This window comes from Archocentrus centrarchus, unplaced genomic scaffold, assembly GCF_007364275.1.
Source record: "Archocentrus centrarchus isolate MPI-CPG fArcCen1 unplaced genomic scaffold, fArcCen1 scaffold_29_ctg1, whole genome shotgun sequence".
Classification (NCBI taxonomy): domain Eukaryota; kingdom Metazoa; phylum Chordata; class Actinopteri; order Cichliformes; family Cichlidae; genus Archocentrus; species Archocentrus centrarchus.
In genome coordinates this window covers 2,007,061-2,028,645 of record NW_022060258.1, presented here as the reverse complement: position 1 = coordinate 2,028,645, position 21,585 = coordinate 2,007,061, and the positions used below count along the sequence as shown (strand labels likewise).

The 21,585-nt window shown below is 41.7% G+C and overlaps 1 protein-coding gene across 3 annotated transcripts; it reads left to right on the top strand.

Annotated features, from left to right (window-relative positions):
- The first annotated feature begins 1,893 nt into the window (after positions 1-1,893).
- Positions 1,894-20,174, top strand: uqcc1 (ubiquinol-cytochrome c reductase complex assembly factor 1). Of its 3 annotated transcripts, none has more exons than XM_030723877.1 (9): positions 1,894-2,102; positions 3,084-3,188; positions 5,089-5,181; positions 7,027-7,099; positions 8,210-8,267; positions 9,109-9,217; positions 18,458-18,535; positions 18,837-18,950; positions 19,324-20,174. In XM_030723877.1, exons 1-9 carry the CDS (start codon positions 2,025-2,027, stop codon positions 19,456-19,458), a joined length of 843 nt encoding a protein of 280 aa, XP_030579737.1. In that variant the 5' UTR covers positions 1,894-2,024; the 3' UTR covers positions 19,459-20,174. The 3 variants fall into 3 exon arrangements, with proteins under 3 accessions (XP_030579737.1, XP_030579736.1, XP_030579738.1); XM_030723876.1 differs by having other exon boundaries at positions 1,895-2,102; positions 5,074-5,181; XM_030723878.1 differs by having other exon boundaries at positions 1,997-2,102; positions 3,136-3,188; positions 5,074-5,181.
- Positions 20,175-21,585: the final 1,411 nt, after the last annotated feature.

Below are 21,585 nucleotides of genomic sequence, written 5' to 3'. Positions count from 1 at the left end.
CAAATTCAAAATGAGCCAATGTTGCTCATTTTGAATTTGATTTCTCAGTTTAAACACTTGATGTTTTCTATGCTCTATTGAGAATAAAATATGGATTCATGAGATTTGTAAATCATCACATTCCGTTTTTATTTTTACAGAGTCCCAAATTCTACATCTGACCAGCACAGAAACAGCCTGTTGGGTTTAGTCACTTCCTGGGAGGGTTATTCAAAGCTTTAGATCAAGGTCACAGATAGGAAAAGAGTGTGTGTGTGTGTGTGTGTGTGTGTGTGTGTGTGTGTGTGTGTGTGTGTGTGTGTGTGTGGTCAGGTGAGGTCAGTGCAGGGAGTAAAACTTCAGCCTGACTGCAGAGGAAGCAGCAGAAACCAGACCTGGCGTTAGCAGCTCGTTTGTGTCTCATAACTCAGCGCTGCAGTATTATTGTAAGAGTTCGTGTTCGGCATCGATCTGACGCCGCTGATTTCATTTCCTCCACGAAAATCCACTTGACCTTGCACTTTTCCCTCTTCACGCCCTTTTCCTTACATTTCTCTTTGTCTTTTCTGGACTCCTGTTTGTCTTTCTTCTAAAGTACCACTTCATTTTCTGCCCTTGAACAATATTTGTCCACGAGGTCCCGTCTCACATTCAGGCTGAGGTGTCCACAGTGTGACTGTGCTGAAGGTTGCTGTTAATGATTGTGACCTTCGACTACAATGTGACAGAAAATCTCCACACAAAAACATTTGCAACTGAGACACATTAAAAATTGAAACTGATGGACGGGCAACTCAAACAATACCTCAGCTACTGGTTTAGTTTCCGTGTGATGGAAAGCAAACATTTAAAATGATCTAATTTTTTTTTTAGCTCATTTGGCCAAAGGACTGATAAGTTCATGCCATGGCAAGGCATCTCTGCCACTCCTGGAGCATTAGACAGACTTTAAATAAACCTTGCACACATTGATCATTTAACAGATCTTCAGCCCAAGGTCAAGGTCATATTGATTGTTCTCAGTGGATTTAAATTCTCGCAGACATTATTATTCTCCTCACTACAACCATAGCTTTTTGTGGTAGTTTGCTCTGTGTGGAGTTCCAGTAATGTTGTCTTCTGCTTATCCTGTTCAGGGCCAACACAGAGAGACAGACAACTATTCACACCAATTTAGAATCACCAATTCTCTAACCCCAGTAAATGCATGTCTTTGGACTGTACCCAGATAAAACTGACCCAAACACGGGGAGACCAAGATGGAGTCAAACCTAGGACCTTCCTTCTTGCTGTGAGGCAGCAGTGCTAACCAACACGCCACCATGCTGCCCAGGAAATCTTTCATCTAATGCAATAATGCTCCAGATCCACCTGTCGAGCAGAGGATTATCTGCTCTCAGATCTGTTCTGATATTTGCTCTGCTCTTTTTTTTTTTTTAATTACATTTAGGAAGCCATTTTCTGGCCTTACTTGTTGACTTTAGAATATTTCATGTTGCTATATATTATAGCGTTAATATTTTTTATTTAAACGTATGTGTAATTTTTAAATGAATTTATTTTGATTTTAAATACGTTTTTATTTTATTAAGATGTTTGTTTTGGTATATTGTATTTATGTTGTTGAGTTACAGTCAGCTTAGCTGTTTGTTATCCAGTACTGTTTGTTTTACTTCATCTTTAGCTGCTGTATCGAATAAGTTTTGCAACTTTTTAATATATCCTACCTGAAATGGGTCATTCTGCCTGCCGACTGCTTTAAGTTTCAGTACCTTACGTATATTTTGAAGCTTATTTAAGTTTTTTTTTTTTGTTTGTTTATTTTATTGTCTAGTATTGCTGTTTCAACTGCAGTAACTTTTAAATTCTGCCAATAAGCGTTAATAAAGCGGACCTTTTCTTCGCTCGGCGGATTTCTGGTCGGACAGTTTTCAGGGCTGGACGGATTCCGTTGACATTGCTGTTACCAAACCAGGTTTCAGTGGAGGAACCTCCGTGAGTCTGCAGCCCGCTCCCCGGCTCAAACAGCGTGTCTCCGTGCAGTCATGTACCGGCGGCCGCTGCAGTTCGCCGCCAGAAGCTTCGCTCGTGTGTCCGCCTGCAGGGCCGCGTCCGCGGGGAAGGTAAGAAGCAGCCCGCTGGCGTTAGCTTAGCCGGCTAATAGGTAAAGCAGTTCAGTGATGCGGGAGATGATAGCGGGGGCGGAGGGGGTCTGGCAGCTCGGGGCGAGCACCTGTGAGCGACAGGTGACGGAGTGGGCGCTCATTTCTGTGTGTTCGTGTAAAGACTCGGAGCTCCGGGTCTCCGAGCTCTCATTAACGGTTAATCCGCTCTTCGGCGGCTTCCTGGAGGTGAACTTGACCAAGGCCACCCAACAGTAGTTCTCACCTGTTCCCAACTTCAAACGTTTTATTCATTTCTTTATTTTTTGACCGACAAATGCCACAAAGACAACACTTTAAACCCGAGGCCTTTTATTATATGTCAGCTAAACACATCAAGCACGGGAAAATTCAGACCTGTTTCTAAAAGATGAGCTTTATGGTACACCACAGCGGTGTTCATGCACAGGTAAGGGTGGACACACACGGAGCAGAGACTGGTGGGAGTGGAGACGCAGACACGTTGGGATTTCCAAGTTTGATTGTTTTTTTTTTTTACTCTAAATTGAGAGACAAAGAAAAAGTGAAAACTAGAAAACCTGTACATGACCTTTGGACATGTACAGTACAGCATCTGTTTTCTAAAGCAACAAGCAGAATAATGACATATTTACCTAGTGATGCACCTTTTAACTAAACCTTTGCCAGTGGTTGTGTTCAGAGCTTTCAGATGTTTTCTGTTGTAAAAGGATTCTAAATTTTAAAGGATTGTGAAAACTGTCTAAATCTGGTGAGAAGGACAGGAAGTTAACAAAGAGGTGAACACAGATGAGACGATCTGTGCTGAGAGTGGGAGGCAGGACAAGCGGAGGTGTTTTCTGTCTTAAAGAAAAATCTGAAAAACCAAATTAATAACCGAATGCCAGCCCAGCAAATAAAACAGCTGAAAGTTTGATTAGAGCTCCACTTTATTTCTCTTTGCTTTCTTCTCTTTCCTTCCAGGTGTTTGATAAGGAAGCCTGTTTCAGAGCTCTGGCAGCCTGTCAGCAGGCTGGTGTCTCCTCTCCGTTTGTAACGCCGTGCCGGACGCTACATGTCACCACGCAGGTAACATCACACACAGGCACATGAAAATGACTACTCCAGGCTTCCAGCAGTCAGAGGGTTTACGAAGGATGCTTCAGTGCAGTTTAATTTTAAATGCAAAATTATCATCACAGGATATCTAAATGAGACTAGAAGGGAGCTGGGGCTAACCTCAGGGATTTAGTCATGTCTGTCATTAACCAGTGAACTGACAGAGATGGAGCGGTTCATCCTTTGTTACTTAAATTAATAATCAATATGTACTTTGTCCAATAAATAACAGCAATAATTAGCTGCCTCTTCACTCAGTCTCTCATCCCAGCGCCGCCATCGTGACCTGCATTTTGTGAAGGTAGTTCTTGTTATGCGCTCAGAGCCTCCTGCAGTGTGGCCAGGGTACAGTTTTCCCCCACTCAGATCTACATGTCCCTGCCTCTGCTAAATAATTTGTATCCATTTCCACTCTTCATTATCTCACAAAGCACTGTATCAGTGTAAAAACTGCTGCTAACTAAATAAAAGAGAAATGAAAATGATTCAATATGCCTGCTGAGGATCAAACTGATCATCTACGTCAGAATTCCCTACAATGATGAGATCCGCATCGTCTTATTTAAACATGTTGAACTGAAGTCATGCACTGCTGCCGCCTCACCGTCCACAGTTAGAAATTAGGTGCAGTTTGTTGGCTTTGCAGCTGTTGGAGAGGAGCAGCCTCACTCCTGAGAGAAAAGATCTGCCCACAACCATCATCCACAAGTTAGAGCCTGCAGTCCATGCTGCTGTAAAACATGTTACAGAGCTGAATGATTTTCACATATTTATTAACACTCAAAGTCTAAAATTTAGCTGCTGATCTCAGTGATTGAACCGGGTTGCCTCCTTCCCTGTGTGGAGTAAATGGGAGCAACAGATGACGCTCCACACAACTCTTTTCTGGGAATCTTTTGTAGTGTAGTGTTTTTAAATTGACAGCATTTTGTGCTGATGCATTTTGAGATTATTTTTATATTACATATCAAAGTTTTATGGCACAGTTGGCTAAATAGTGCTAAGTGGAAGGTGGATTTAACTGGCACATTAAACCGTTTGCATACTGCACATATTACTTTTATTAAAAGTTAGAGTATGTTAACACTGTGGCTATTATGTATAAGTTTTGAAATCTTTTAATTCAGGTTCATAATTATTCTATAAACGTTACACTGACAGAAGTAACAAGCTTCAGAGTCTATAGTACAAATTGCACTCCTTGAATATGATTATTTTGTTCTGTGTTTTAATGTAGAGTCACATTTTCCTGGCTGAGTTGAGGTTACATAAAAACAAATAAACTGGAATTTCCTGTTCATTTAAAAAGGTTGATTATTCAAGCTGTAGTTTTAAGCGCCTGTTTGGATTTCAGGACTAATTTAATTCTGTAATCAGTCGTGTTGTGTTCATGCCTTTAAAGCACTTCCTGCCCGCTCTGTGTTTGAGCCATTCTGCTGGTTTGGTTGTTTTAATGAAGCTTCAGAAACAGCAGAAATGTGTAACACTGCAGTGATTTTTTTAAAGCAGAACATCTGCACGTCCTGATGAAGGTTAGCAGGGTCGCGGTGGCTGTAATAAAACTGTCAAAGCACGAAGACGACATGCAGCTTGGAGTAGGTCAGTATATTAATTTAGTGAGTAGTAAAGGTCAGGCCGCGCAGGTGTGTCATCACTGAAAGTCTACATGCTGCTGATTTAATGAGGGTTACACAGTATGTACATGTTTAATATCCCACCTGTTAAAGGAGCAGTTTGCTTTTTTTGTTTGTTTGGTTTTCTTGGGGTTTTTTTGTGTTTTTCTGCCATTTCTTTCCTTTTCACCTTCATCCTCCCCTCACCGTGCCTCCTTTTTTTTTTTTTCTCTGTTCTTCAGCTCTGTAACGTGAAGGAGACACGCCAGCACACAGAGGAGGAGGTCGGCGCCTTCACAAAGCTCATCGAGGCGATGGGTTTCACAGGACCGCTCAAATACAACAAATGGGTGAGTGGTGGGGAAGAGTGTGAGACGTAGGTCGGAAACAAAAGGATTTATTCTGATCTGTCAGTCAAAGTGATGTTTCCTCATTTAATGCGTAAAATCACCATAATCATTTAGTGTCTTATTAAATTTAGTCTTCCAGTCCACCTGTTACCTGCTGGCGATCGACTGCGTCTCCTGCACTGAATGAAGCTCTCGTCTTAACGTGCTGCCGTTCATCGTTGTTTCTGAACAGACGCAAGTCCCCGAAAACTATTCGTTCGTCGTCCTTGGTTAGCTTGAATAAACTTTGTGAATCCAGAAAATAATCATCCAAAATGCTTTCCAAAGCAGTGTGCTGACATCTTTTAAACTCACTTTCTGATGCGTGTGTGCCGGCCTCAGCCAAGCAGCTAAAACCTGACTCTCAAAAGGTAACAGAAGCAGAAACAGAGGTTTGTGGGCTCGTACGTTTCTACCTGTACTTGTTCCTACAGGAGGTTCAGCATCAGCTCCGTCTGCTCTCCATGGGTTGTTTTTCACCCACTGAAATAAAGCTGAACTGAACAACTGACTAAGAAAACATTGTTATGAATGATACTACTGTATGCACAAGGCCAAAAATACAAATAAAATCACTACAGTGGTGGTAATAGTATTCAGAGGTGTGTATGTGTGTGTTTGCTTGCTTTTATTCATTGCGTCACTCTTGTAGTTGGTATTTTTTCCAGGAATGCACACATCATTAAAGGAATAAACATTTACTGCCGTGGCAAGGTTTGGTGATGTGGGAGGTTTTGGCTGAAGGCTGCAGGATTGCGTGTGTGCGGAGGAATGTCAGTCGAGTAAAGAGCTGGGCTGCTCGCCGAACTGGCAGCGTTTGACTCGAGTGCTGACACACCTATGAACTCGTGTCCTGCTCCTGTGCGTGTTTACTTTACAGATAAAACAGCTGTCAGAGACGCACAAATCACCCTTAAATCCCTGAATGAAGCTCGCAGAAATGCATGTTCACTGGTTAAAGGTGGAAACCTGACTTTGAATTTTTTTTGTAGCTGAAAGTTGCTCCACCAGATGGACTCATGTGGATAAGTTTGGCTGTGTGACATTATTTTTAGCACACTTCCTGGAGGACTGTAATGGTGCTTTTATACCAGACAAGAAGTTCAGTTATACAGTCATGTCACCCCAACAGGACAAGGAGGAGTACACGACCCGATAGCTGGACTCGAGTTTGTAGTAGGCATCCATCAGTCTCACTGTGGATGGTGATTGTAGTGAAGCTGGAGTGGCCTCTCCACTGTGTAAAACCTGTGTGGATGGATATGGAGTGCAGGCAGAAAAGTGAAAGCCCGTACTCTTTGTTCCAGCACTGTGACAGCAGCTTTTTTCCTAAGGGTTGACTACGAAGGCCTTTCCTGAAGTTGGTGTTTTTCTGCTCTTACACAAGCTACCAACCGAGGTTAACGAGCCTCGAACCTGTAAAATCGAGCTACATATTTTGAAACCTTTCTCTCATTTTGCTCTAAGTGCTCCTGTCTCCTTCTGAAAGTGAAGTTGAACCATGTTCAGCTCTACCTGCCCTCAAGTAGCATCAGTAAGCTCCTCCCACATTTCTGAATGTAACATTAGGAGATTCAGCTGATTGGTTTTCACAATGCAGTGTGAAGTAAGTGTGAAGTACTTTCCCTCGTGGAAGCGCCGACTCCTCTCTGTTTGCATCCGTTCACATTTGGTGGGACGGTTCCTCCCCAGCACAGCGTGACTCCCAACAGCAGCTTTTTCAGCGAAAATGTTGGTGTGGAAGTGTATCGTAGTGGTTCAGGATGGGGTAAAGATGTGAAATATGTTGCTGATGTCTCTCCACAGAAAATCAAGATTGCTGCTTTGCGGATGTACACTTGCTGCGTGGAGAGAATCAACTACGATGAGTTCTTTGAAAGTGAGTTTACGGTGCTCTGTTACAAAATGCTACATCTCCCACAATGCAACTGAACAGCATGGCTCATTAGGCTTCCTGAACAGACTGTAAGAAACTGAAAGAAATTAGACCTTCCATAAAACCTGTAGGCTGATATTTAAGAACAGATTTTCAGTGAAAAGGAGCATAATGTGTTTGTTCCCTCTGTGCCTCATTGCCTGTCTTGTACATGGTTTATAGTGAGCAACACTGACTTATGTTGGCTTATAAGATAAGAAATGCTTTATTTTTGCTTCATTTTTTTCCCCCCAAAAGTTGGGAAATCATTGCTATAGAAGCCAAAACATGAAAAACAAAGTTGGCTCAGTGAAATAAATACAAATTCTTAGAACAAAGGAAAGCAAAAAAGACCCCAAAGAAGGAGCTCAGTTAAATAGAAAGTATGAAAAACTGGAGAGCTCAAATCAAAATCTAGATGTGATCCAATAAGCAGCCTAAAATAAATGCTGATTATTGTGGTCTGAAGTGATTTTCTGGCAGAGGTTGCCAGAGACAAAGTGCACTGCAGACTATCCACGGTAACACGGCTCGAGTGGATAAGATCCAAACTCTCCTGGCTACACCTGTGATTTTAAAATGAACGCAGCTTTCTTGGTGTTAATTTGAGTATTTAAGGTGGACTGTTAAAGGGCTGTTAAAACGCTTTACTGTGACAAAGTCTTCAGAGTCTGGCCTGGAGACGGTGACACTCTTATTCTGTTTCCAGATTCAGCAAAGGGTCCGTTAACCGTCCATTTTGGACTCACATCTATGAAGATAACATGAGTGTAATGTAATCCCAGACTCACTGAATTTAAGTGTTGAAATGTTGATATTTGTCCCTGTTCTGGGCCCTCCTCACCACTGAACCTCCTCCCTGCTCATGTATGTACAGTAAGCTGTGTTGTGTTTTGGAGAAAGATTGGACTCGCTCTCTGAAAATTAGTTTGGTTTTAAAGTGTCACTTCAGGACTCTTCCTCTTGGTATCTTGTGCTCAGATTGTTGTTGAATCAAGAAATGGTGCAGAGAGCAAAGCAGGGCAGCACGTGGTTAGATCTTCTCTGAATATATTAATGTGGTGTTTGTTTCAGAGTGCACCCTCCCCGACACGCTCAACTCTTGGTTCCTGGTGGCACAACTGCACGTATGGTGAGTCACACAAACACACACTTTATTAGGAACGCCTGCACAGCTGGAATTCCAATCGGCCAATTGTGTGGCAGCAAAACAAAGTTAAGCTGCCTGCCTGGTTTCTTTGCCTGGTCACCCTCTGCTGAGGATGGTGGACCAGAGTCAACCGCACACTGCTGTGTAATTGGTGTGGAGAATGTTTTTAGATACTTTAGGCAGCTTGATACCAAACCCTGATAGTTTGAATGCCTGAGTATTTCAGATTCAAGGTCTGGTATCGAATCTCACCACTTCTTAGACTCGTTAGTTCAGACATCTGTGGTCAAATGGTACCAGACTTTATTCAGTTCTTCTGGTTTTAGACTCGACTCCATTCTCTTCTTGTATAGCTGCTTGATTTTAGCAGCTGAGACTCTCCACATGAAGCTCATCAACTTATCAACACGAGTCAAACACGAGTCTGAGGATTTTTGTGCTAACCGTGTGCGTCTCTTTGAGGCCACAGTTTTCTGATGGCTGCTTTTACAGAGCAAACAGCCTTTTCTGAACGGTGAGTTCAGGCGGTGTTGGCACTAATAAAGTGTAAGCTGTCACTGTTCATCCATAAATTCCTAGCCTTGCTGTTATGTGATGTGTTCCTAATTAGTCAGTTTTTTCTTTCACTAGTTATGTGACACTACTATGCTGTGTAGTATGTTAGATATCCTTTTTGACGCTGTAGCACGAGTCAAACGATATTCACAAAGGGTTAGGTTTATGAGCTAATGGCTGCATAGCTTTATATATTTTGGTCAAACTAATTGCTTGGAATCATCTTGATGGATGGGACTATTGATTTCAGTTTCTTCCGTCCTCTCAGGATGTGTTTGGTGCGAATGCGTCAGGAGGGCAGAGAGGGGAAGTACATGTGCCGTTACATTGTGCACTCCATGTGGGAGGATGTGGAACAGAGGAGCAAAATCATGGGGGTAAGTTATGTGGTTGTTTGATTTTGGAGCTTCGTGGTAGTGTCATTCAGGAGGGTCCATAAATAGAATGCAAAATATGGAAATCAAGTCAAACTCAGAGATGTGAAAGCAGATTGATTAAAATGTCAAGTAAGAGTTTTAAGAACTCCAGAAACTGCACCAGCAGCGACACCTGCAACTAATCACAACTTCTGCAACTAAACTACAGCAATAAAAGCTGTAACAACAAAGCAGTCTCTATAACCACAGCCTCATCTCCAACTGCTGCAACTTAAGCAACCACTGAAAGGACAGGAACAGCTGAGAGATCCACCGTCAGCACATATCGCACAGACATGGCATTAAAGCACATGCTCACAGCATGCCTGTCATGATGCACAGGATTTCCCTTCCTAAATATCCACACCTGTGGATCAGTAAGTCTCATGTCACAGTAATTACACCATCACTGGTGGGAGAAAAAGCTCAATCTGTTGCAGCATTGCCCAGCCAGTGGGGATGGCTGTGGCTCAGGGGGTCATCTAAATTGGACGTTTGTTGGTTTGATCCCTGGCTGCTCCAGTCTGTGTGCCAAAGTGTCCTTGGGCAAGATGCTGAACCCTGAGTTGCCAGTGCATTGATCAAAGTGTAAATGTGTGTGTATGACAGATGGATGCAGAAAAAAGTGCTTCTATGAATCTGTGTGTGACATGCTGCTGAGGGCTCAAGTAGAAAACTACTGTATGAGAAACAGTTCATTTACCCCCCCCCCCCCCCCCCCCACAGTCCTTTTGTTTTCTTTTTCCAGAAATGGGTCAAATTTGCATATTTAAGAGGTTTAAATAGAGTTTGGGGGCTTTAAATAACTAAAGTGGTGATTTGAAACTTGTTTTTCTGTTACTCTGCAAATCATGGTAAATGGACTAGCTCTTATATAGCGCTTTTCTACTCAGTCAGAGCACTCAAAGCGCTTACACAATAATAATAATTAATAATTGAAGCTGAGGCAGAGCTGTGCTGCCTTACAGATGGTTAATAAGACAGAGTACAGGGGGAGACGCGCTGATCTCCAGGCTGATTGATTTTATTCCATCAGGCAGCACCGCTGGGCCCGTGTCAAAATGTCAGCAACCTGCTGCTCATACAAACTGGATACGTTAAATATTAGAATTATTTTTGGTCCATGACCTGTTTTCAACTTGAAATGATGAGGAAAAGAAAGCATACCAAGTTTTTTCGATTTGCACGTTTTTTGTTTTTTTTTGTTACTTAGTAAAACTTATTTTAATTATTTTTTGATGATTTTTGCAAAAAAATCCAAGGAAAATCTGGTTTCTGAAGAAAAGTCAAATGATCAGTGTTAGAATAGATAAACGCTTAACTGTTTTTCTATGTATCACAATGTGTTTTATCATAAACATGCACATGGAAAGCAGGTAACGCCTGTTTCCTGAGGACACACACACACACACACACACACACACACACACACACACACACCCACATACACATACATGATTACATCATGTGACGTGAGTGATGTTGTTACCTGAGCTTTGTGTAAACTCACGTGATGCTAAAACAAAAGAGCCAAGCAGGGAGAAGGTTCAGACTCTCCCTCAGACATACACACGCATGTTGGCTGACAGAGACTCTCCCTGCAGGTAAAAAGATCAACTACGGGTTTCTGTGTCTTTCCTTATTTAACGGTGGTATGAACCTAACAATCAGGAAGCACACAGATCTGGTTTATACTTTTAATTTTAAACTTTAAGGTTGCAAATGCAGAAAATTTAAAGTTTTTATTTATTTTTTTCCTTCTTCTAAACCACCGGTGCACCCCCAGCTCAGTAGGGACACACCTTATTGCATCTGCAGATACAGGCTACCATCCAGTCAGCTGTAATCCTCGCTGAGAGGGAGAGACTTGACTTTGCTATCTTTGTAAAATGACACACAAATACATCTAAGCGTTAAAAATTTACAGAATTAATTTTTTTTATTAAGAAAACAATAAACAGCCCCAAATAAAATGAAAAATGAAAAACTGTACTGCTGTTAAACATCAAACTTCCGTGAGTGTCATTTAAGCTCAGCGTGAAAATCTGTTCAGTCACTGTTTATTAATTAACTTACTTCTAAACGTTTGTAATTTTATTCATTGGGTAAAAAAGAATCCCCAACAACCTCATCCTACTTTCTCCATTTACACACACACACACACACACACACACACACACACACACACACACACACACACACACACACACACACACACGTAAGCTGTCATTGGGCGTGTAGTCAGGACCCTTTTCCTCCCGTTCACAGGGGAAAACCCCAATGTACATGCACCAGGCTTGGGGGGGGGATCCGTCCCACTCGAGTGGGACAGAGTCCAGATCTTCTCCAAAAGAATGGTTTCAGAACCTGAGCTGTACGTTGATGCGAGCCCAAGTTTATCTACTTGGTAACACTCAGCCTTACGCACTACCTCGGGCTCGTTTCCCAGCAGAGATGGTGCCCAATCACATAGCACCAGACCCCTCCGGCTCCTGCCACAGGTGGTGGGTCTGCAGGAGTGGACTGTCCAAAAGCCAAAGGTATCAAGTTACTGTTTTATAAAGCGAAAGCAGAAAATCTTCATTTAGAAATTGGCATTGCAGAAAGTTTGAAAGCTGGCTTACAGAGTGTTTTTCTTTATTAAATGTAATTAACTTAATGGTTTTAACTCCACAATGAAACATGAAAACTTTAACAGGTCAGACATTTGGAACTGAAATGCTGAGAATGAGAACACACTGATGACTGATTATTTTACTGCATTAATACGGACTTGACAGCAGCAGTATTTTCCACTGCAGCTCAGGTTCCTCAGAAGTGCTTCTGTGACATTAAGTTGCCACAAATCCACACAAACATGCCTCCAAACTAAATGTCATTCTGTTAAATAAATATTCATTATTTCAGCCACATTTCCCCTTCAGGCTGATGCAACAGTGCATTCAGTTCTATCCGTGCCATTGCATGCTACAAAGGATGCAGGTTTTGTTGATTTTAAAAGTTTTACATCAGCATAATTGTGCCAACAAATCCCCAGAGAGCGAGCCTGGCTGCGGCCGCCGTGTCCACAGAGTCATTCCTCTATTTTCTGTCAGTGGAGCAGCTCCAGGAAGTGTCGCTCATTGACATAAATCTGGGCTCTGAGCACATGAAGCTTTCAGAAACACTTTGTCCTTCTATAATGCAGATTATTCTGGATTCAAGTCTCAAAGCTAACAGTGGGGAAAAACTGACTTTAATTACGGGTATTTGCAGTTAAGAATTAAAGAGTTGTGACAAAGAATGTAAATGTAGAGCAGCAGGACATGAAACAGGGTCAGAACACATAAAATTACAGTCTGAACATTTATGCTTTTTTTCATTTATATTTTTTAAGGGACGAGTGTGTAACATGAACCACTCTGCTCTTATTTCTAAGATTGTACATAGAATAGAATCTTTATTGTTGTACACACACAACAAAATTTAAGATGCAGTCCTTCCAGGTAACTCAGACAATAAATAACACTATGAATAATTAATAAAACACAATACTTAATGATAAAATTAAAATTAGAAGATACCAGCCCCAATACACACACACTCCACACACACCCCACATCACTTTCCATTTGACAGCACAGTTCGGTTCGGTGACGGCTCTGACATGAAAGCATCCTCGATGGTCGCTCTCATCAGAGATGTGAGCAGAAGAGTCGAAGCATTTAATGAGCCATGAGTTTTATTTTATCAATTAAATGTGTGTTTATCTGCTCGTTAAGTCTGTCTTTAATCATTTCCAGGTTCAAAACTAAACACACACTCAGGCACGGCCAAGAGTTTAAAAATGTTCCAGTCATTCAGCTCCAATAAAATGATCTTTTTTCATAAAATGAAAAGAGGATTTATGAGGTTCAGCTGAATTAGATGTTAACAGAAATCGAGGTAGCTAGTTTTTGTCTAAATATGATCTAGCATGTTCTAACTGAAGAATTTCTAAAGAACTAAATTATAAAGCGCTGCTGAAATTTTGGAGGGAGATTTTAAACCCTGAGCTTAAAGACGTGCTGCACATGAACAGAGCTGATAAACGCTGGAGAGGTTCAGAACAATGGCTGGATGGTTTTTGTGGGCTTGTCTTTTCAAAAAAAGAAAATCTGGGACCTTTTCAGGTTAACGTGCGCTGTTAACATAATTCATTTGTCTATGGGAGAAGATGATGACACTGATGGCTTTAGTCTTTTTGCAGTGCTTAATGTGTTTGTGTGTAATGCCTAATGCATCTTTCCCTGTTGGAAGGCAAATAGGTTTTTGTTTTTGGGCGTGTGGAGTAAACTGTCATTAACTCAGAGGGTTAACATTCAGGTAGAAGTGGTCGTTTTTAGATGTGAAGGTGTGAATCCACACCTCCTCAAAACCTCTTGGATTTAGTGCTGAAATGAGCTCGATGGCAGCAGCAGACTTTCATATTCAGGAGCTCCTTAGTTTTGCTTATTTTGTTTCGGGTGTGACAGAAAGAGGTCAGAGATGAGAAATTACAGTCTGGTTTGTGAGGTCACTCTTGCAGCGTGGGTACGCATGCATTGGTCACACATGTAGCGGTGTTGCAGGTGTTTTCACAGCTGCATATGTGACCTTTTGTTAGCATGTATACGTAAACTTGAGTATTCTTTATGTCAATGGTGGCAGCACAGAGTTAAAAAAATCTGTTTTTAAGTTTAAACTTAAACACTTTTAATCAAACTTGGCTTCTGTTCAGTGTTAATTGCGTCTTATTCTCATCAAGTTGATTTATTCTGTGACCTCTGACCTTACTCTGGAGTAATTAACTTACTCCATCATGTAATTTCCTAAGGTTTGCAGCTTCTTTATGTCAAGGAGCACAGTTCAGGTGATTTCCAGCTTGCTTTGTCTCCTGTATTCAAAGTTCCTGCACCCAGAAGTGGAGCCGAAACAACTAATCGACAGAAAAATGATCTGCAGGAATCAAATATTTGTTTCAGTGGTCTTTGGCACATCTGTGGAAAGGTTCTTGAAGCAGTAAGGCATTTTTCCTGCATATTTTTATTTGACAAGTTTCAGGATATTTTTTTAGTGATCCCGTCCATTCATATTTTTATCGTTGTCACAGCTGTTGAATCAAAGGTGTGCCAGTGTGGAAACTACCTGACCTGTTACACACAGCAGACAAAGGGGAAAAAAAAACAGCTGTAAAAAGCACCAAATATCGCACAATATCCTAACACAAATAAAACAGGAATTAAACCTGTGCTCTCAGAGAGGGCTGACATGTCAGGCGCACACAGCTGAGCTAATTCATTATGAAACCAAAAAAATCCATACAGCAGTCTTGTAACTATATTATCCTTTTAATACTGAAGTCAGACATACAGTACAATAAGCCTAATATGCACAGCTGATTATAACACGTAAATATGTGGAATATTTGAATAGTCAAAAAAGGATTTACACATCAAGCACCAAAGCCAAATACACTGCACACAAAAATGAAAGGAACGCTTTTTAGTCAGAGTTCAGCAGCAATGAAACGACCCCCAAAACAGGAATGGTTTTACAGATGGAGACCACTCAGTTTTCCTGCTCATCTTCTTTTCCCCCACTCACTAGTTTTCCATTTGACTAGGGTCATTGTCACTGCTGATAGCATGAGGTCATACCTGGGCCCTACAGAGGTAGAACAGGTAGTCCAACTCCTCCAGGATGGCACATCAGTACATGAGCGCTGCTTTAGTGGACCCTGTGCTCACTCCCGGGCACCATGGTGCCCGACTGGCGTTTGCTGTAGAATACCAAAATAGCCACGTCCACCACTGGTGCCCTGAGCCTTTCACAGATGAGAGCACATGTGACAGATGTGAAAGTGTCTGGAGAGGCCGTGGTGAATGTTATGCTGCCTGTAACATTGTTCAGCATGGTGGTGGGTCAGTGATGGTCTGGGGCGGCATATCCCTGGTGGGATGCACAGACCTTTACGGTTGGGTAATGGCTGCAGTCTAGTGCAGTATAGTGAAAGATTGGTTCAGAGATGGTCGTTCCTTTTTCACACAAGTGGCCTCCTTGACTCTCTGCTCGAATCAGCACTCGTCACTGTCCAGGATGTGCGCATCCTCATCACTGAAAGACATACCTGTCAAGTATCCCGTTTTGGCCGGGAAATTCCCGTATTTTACCCCTCTGTCCCGGCGTCATCCCGTATTTTTATTTTCCCATATTTTTAGTTTTCAATTTTCATTTTTTTTTTTAAAGCATTCCTGTGTCGCTGCAAACTGAATTGTCACTATCACTAGGTTAGTGCCGACAGCGGGAACAACCCCGTTAAAAACAACTGGACCTCAGTGCGCCCTTTTCACAGAGTTCGATGACGTGTTTCCGGTTTAGTTTAGCAGCGTAAAGAAATCCGCGCTGGGCTCAGTGTTGCCAACTTAGCGTTTTGGCTGTCACCATGTTTTGTGTAGATAAAGCCTTCTTGCTGCGTCCCTTCATACGCTTTGGCATCGCCCAGACCTCACTTTGTCTCCACCCTCCAACCGCCGAACCTCACTTAAAACTGAGCCTGCCCACCCGCTCCCTCCGCTCCCACCCCCGGTCCTCGCTCCCACCCCCGGTCCTCGCTCCCATCCCCGGTCCTCACTCCCATCCCCGGTCCTCGCTTCGACCTTTATCAACCTCTGAGACAGCCGACAGCTAGTTTTCTTACACAAGTTGGCAACAGCGGCCCAGATAAAGGAGAGTTGAATGTAGCTAGCAGTCTCACCCCACAGTGTTTTTGTTAAATTTGATATTCTAACATTAAACAATATGGGACTAAATTGATCTATGTAATGTGGGTCTAGGCAAAGCATTAAAGTTATTGTTATTTTATAAAGTTTATTTGTAGTTCTAAACATATTTGTGGAGTTTTTTCTTCACTTTTTGTCTCTCCAAAGATGTTTTTCTGCTCCTGCAGCCTCGACTGCAACTACAGTACATCCAAATGAACAATTATGCAAATTAGGTGATGACGTCATATAGTGACCTCTATTTTCAGCAGTGGAAAATGTCCCGTATTTTTAAATACTAAACTTGACAGGTATGCTGAAAGAGTGTCCACTGGCCTGTAGATGTGTCTCAGCCATTGACACCTGCACATACCGGGTCACCAGTCATTTTCACTTCACCAGTGGCCCTCCTCCTCCTCCTCCTCCTCCTCCTCCTCCTGGACTGAAAGCATGTTGCACCAGAAATTGCTCCATCCAAGGATCGGGTTCCGCAGCACAGATGGCAGTAAGCTGGTGGAAGGACGATGCTTACAATGTGTTCTTCTTAAAGCATTCAAGTATTTGTTTTTATTTCTTTTTATTGTAAAGTTTGATTTTTACAGTCAAATTTTACAATCACCTCTTACAGTGATGTGAGGAAGATGTAGAGGATGAAGACAGCCGGGCTGGAGTAGGTGAGGACATAAAGAGGACTTTATGATCTATTGACAGTGATTCATATATCTGATCATGTGATCAGTTATTGACTGAATTATGTCAAACTTACCACCGCAGTTCTTCTGTATTGAATTTTTCAATCAGAGAAAATGGCCTTAATAAATATTAAGACTGTTTATCAAGCAGTACATCCATAACAAGCATTAAATCTCTCAGAACCAAAGAGAGGATGCCAGAAATAACTAAATAAAATACAAACTTATTCAAGTCAAACAAACAGAGAAATGAAGGAGAATAGAGTTACAAAAAAAAAAAAAAAACTCAGCCTTCAACATCCCAGCCACGAACATCATGAAGTATTTTTTCCTATTGGAAAACCTTTTTTTTTTTCTTTTCTTCTAAATTCTCAAGAACGCAAATTTCCTAATCAAGCTCTACATGAGCAGCCTATATTTATACAACCAGCAGCAGTGATTGGAGCAGTTCTAAGGTTTCATACTGACTGAGGTAAAGAGCAGGAAAAACATTGGTCATTTTCTCCACGTTCACTGCTGCGCCTCCTCATCGTCCTGCACACTCTGCATTTTAGTGTGTGTATTAGGAAACCTTCAACTTTGAATTAGTCGTCTCCAAATCCGCCTGTGCACAGCAGCGTGTAGGTTTTCTAACATTTATTTTTCTGTATGAACGGCAGCGTTGGTCCAAAACTTTGGTTCAGACTCTATTTGAAGGAGGGGAAAATGACACGAATCATGCAGACTTTGTTCACCTGCAGGTCAAAGGTTTCAGTCATCCAGCGGAACAAGAGTACAGCTCACAGGTCATCTGGAGTACTAAATTTATTTTAATGTCTGTAAATTCTTCTTCTTCAAAAAAAAAAAAAAAATGGTGAAAATGACCATCAGCATCTATCTAATATATAATTTTTTTCCTATTTATAGTTTTATATAAATACAGAATGTTTTTTTTAATGAAATAACTGGTTATCAAAACTTACCTGCCAATCTTTATAAACCTATACGTTTATTTAAGTCCCATATCTCCAAAGTCAGAGGAAGGGTTTGCATAATAGAAAAGAATAGAATAGAACTTTATTTTCATTATACATATAACGAATTTAATCATTATACAACGAATTATATAACAGACCAGACTAACATAGGGAGATGGGTATCCACAGCCGCCGCCACTACTGGCGCCGCCGGTCTGAAGTCTGAAGTAGACATTCGATGTCCCCTCAGGATGAAAAACCTGACTTTTGTTCAGATGGATCCATCATGGGGCCAAAATTCCATTTTGGTTTATGATCCAAAACTGTCGACTTTATGTGAGAAGCTGATTGGTTTCTGCACTTTGACGTCTGCACATTTTAGTGTGGTGTTGGTTTTAGGAGCTTTACAAATGCTCCAACAGCACAAACACGGTCCAGAGGTCCAATTCAGGGACTCCAGTTAGCTGAGGTGAAGCCTAATAATGCAAACTTTAAGCCTTAATCCAATTTAAACACGTGAGTTACAAAAACATTCTCCCCCTTTACAGCTGTTATGAACAAAGAAATTAGCTATAACATGGGAGTCTGTGGGGACTGACTCACTGCTGGAGCCTCTAGTGGAAATTACAGGAACTGCATGTTTTTGGCACATAAGCATTTGCTGCTTCTTTTTTCAGCCCAGAAGTTGCTGCTTGCCACAAACCCACAAAACGTAAGATATTCTCATTCTCCAGGGAGCACGTTTCTCTGCTGCTTCACTTTGTTTTTTTTGTTTTTTTCTATCTCATGATGCAGATCGATGCCATCCACAGAAAGGAAGCGATGAAAGCAATGACCGAAACCTTCTATGCAGCGATATTTGGATACGACGAGGTAGGATGAAAAATTTTAAACTTAACGTATTGAGATTAAATCACTGTAAGAGTCAAAATCAAGAAGTCCATCTTAGATGTACTGCAGACTCTCTCGTTCTGTTTTAACTCCAGTCCACAGTCTGGATCCCGACTGGTTCACACAGCTGCGACATGTCGACAAACACGTCCACATTTTATAACCCGACATCACTGCTTCAACCACACATATCAGAATAGAAAAGGACCTTTCTTTGAGCACATCTTCATCCATGTGAACATACTTGTTGTGCAGAGTGAATGAACTGTGCCCGTCCCTGCAGGGAGTCTTGTCTGATGACTGTGTGTTGGCTGCGGCTCTGTGGAGAAACCTGTTCAATCGTCAGTGCGAAGACCCCAGACAGCTTGAGCTCATGGTGGAGTATGTACGCAAACAGGTGAGCTCTTTCAGAACAGCTGCAGTTTGTTGTTACATTTGAAATGTGTGGTGGCCTATTAAGGCCTCAGCATATTTCTCCATCAGTCCATCCATTTTCTTAAGCACTTATTCAATTATCCAGACTTGTGCTCCCCCTGAGCTCCTTCTTTTGTGCTGACGAGCGACTCGGGTTTTAGTTTATTTGCACATTTTAATGTAAAACGTTCTGCCACAGTGAGGCGCTCACTGTCAGACATTTGTTAGTTTGCATTTTGGCACTGAGAGCTTTAAAGTGAAGATCAATGCTTGATCCTTTTCCTCCTGATCAGCTGTTTTAAATCTGGTGGTTTTCATTCCTCTGAAAGTAAATGTGGACGTCCTGCTGTGTGCAGATGCAGTACATCGACGCTCTGGACGGAGACGACCTGTTGCTTACAGGAGAGGTGAAGTGGCGCCCTCTGGTGGAGGAGAACGCACAGAGCATCCTGAAGGTGGTCAAACCCACGTACAACGACACAGGACTGTGACCGACAGACTTCTTGCACTTCGTTTTCCCTTCACCCTGTCCTCAGTTATGTTTGCTCCTTCTTTCTCTTTAACCACATAACAGTCTGTCCCTTGTGTTATGAGATTTTTAATTTGACATGAGGTCTGTTGTTGTAGCTTTTGTTTTTTTTTGTTTGTTTTTCCTTTTGTGTTCCCAAAGCACTTATTCTCACAATGATGTGTCCACCAGAAGTCTGAGTCTGGAGGGTCATTGTATATATGTAGAACAGACGGTCAGGGATGATCATTTTGGGCCATGGTGACCCGGCTCGTACACCCGTCATCCATCAAACCAACCAATCTAAACAGGAAATGCCTCATCATCCATCTTTGTCTTGTTGGGTTTGAGAGTGTCTGCTGCTTCCTCCCTGTGAAACACGCACACGACACTCTGTATTTATATTTTCTCAGTTTTATATTGGACTGTCGCGCTGTATTTATAAAGTATTTTGTATACCTTCCACTTTGCTCTCCTCCTGCAGAGGTGTCGGCTGACACGTCTGTTACTGCTCCTTCACAGTGTTTAAAGTTTTGCTCTGAGTAGGCGAGGCTAAAATGATCCTTGTAGGATGCCAGCCGGTGTTTCTGTGGTTCTCTGTGATGCTCTCAGACCCCAACAGGAAGCTGAACCCTCAGTGTTGGACGTCATTTCTGTTTTTAAAAACTGAATAAATAAAGTTTTCTCTGCTGCTCCTGATTCATTTTCTCTTTAAAAATCTGTTTTCAGATGTGGTTTGTGGTTTTCTTTCTATATTCTGTTAATGATTGGATTTGATTTTCAATTCAGTTTTATTTATATAGCGCCAAGTCACAACAAACAGTTGCCTCAAGGCGCTTTGTATTGTGGGTAAAGACCCTACAATAATACAGAGAAAACCCAACAGTCAGAACGACCCCCTATGAGCAGCACTTGGCGACAGTGGGAAGAAAAAACTCCCTTTAACAGAAAGAAACCTGCAGCAGAACCAGGCTCAGGGAGGGGGGGGGGGGGTCATCTGCCGCGACCGGTTGGGGCTGAGGGGAGAGAGACGGGACAGTATGAGGTGAACGTGGCCTTTTGGCTACATTAGAGGACGATGTTTTAATAAACTGAGGAAAAAAAGTGTTTTTGTGGCGCTGAAGAGTCAGGCAGGGATCTTCCCATACATGAAATATAAAACTGGAATCATGGAATGTTCCAGTAAATAGTTTGACTAATAATGTGAACAGTAGGAAGTTTCACTGCACTACAGACACAAAATTCAAGTTACCAGCAGAAGGATTTGGGATGAATTGATCCACTTTATCCAAGTATTAAACTTGGCTGCCTTTTGAATAATTTTGAATTTGAATAATATAGAAAATTAGTGTAAGAACTTTGATGCATTCTTCATATAAAAATCCAGTGAAATTGGAGAGAAGAGGCATTTTCATTAGCTTATGTGTGTCAGATTGTTGTCCTGCACATATTCATGTATTCCAAGTTACTTGAAAGTTCAAAGTCTCCGGGATCACCACAGGAAGTGTCTCACTGAACAATATATTTTATGTTGTCTCTTTACTGATGTCCCTCTTTTGCAACTTGCCTGCCTGTCGTAAGGAAGAGAAAAAATTCAGAGCATTGTCTTCCAGAATCAGAACTCAATTCAAAATAAATCACATAAGCATGAGCTGCTGTCACAGGGGAATTACAAAATCCTTCAAAGTAAAAGCCCGGCTGTTTCCTGATCGGATAGCTCAGTACTGCTGAGCTGGGCTGTGTGATGTGACCAGCTGGATGAGGGGCATGCTGTTTTGGTCAAGCTTTTAAATGTTTGGCAAAGAGAAGTTCACCACTGTGCCTTAAAAAAAATCCTCATTTATCCTATGTTGCCCCCCCCCCCCCCCCCCAAAAAAAAAAAAAAATTGTAATTGGCCAGCATCCATCGATGTAATGTGGGTCTAGGCAAAGCATTAGAGTTATTTCATAAAGTTTATTTGTAGTTCTAAGCATATTTATGGTGTTTTTTTTGGTTGTTTTTCTCTCCAAGGATGTTTTTCCTCTTTCCTACAGCCTCGATTGCAACTACATGCAAATAACCAATTGTGCAAATTAAGCGATGACATCACATAGCGACTTCTATTTTCAG

Bases quoted from the DNA above. Each gene is read 5' to 3' on its own strand.
- uqcc1 (XM_030723876.1), top strand. From the start codon at position 2,025: ATGTACCGGCGGCCGCTGCAGTTCGCCGCCAGAAGCTTCGCTCGTGTG. The intron at 3,189-5,073 runs GTAACATCACAC...TCTGTTCTTCAG, and splicing joins CGCTACATGTCACCACGCAG to CTCTGTAACGTGAAGGAGAC. The intron at 7,100-8,209 runs GTGAGTTTACGG...TGTTTGTTTCAG, and splicing joins CTACGATGAGTTCTTTGAAA to AGTGCACCCTCCCCGACACG.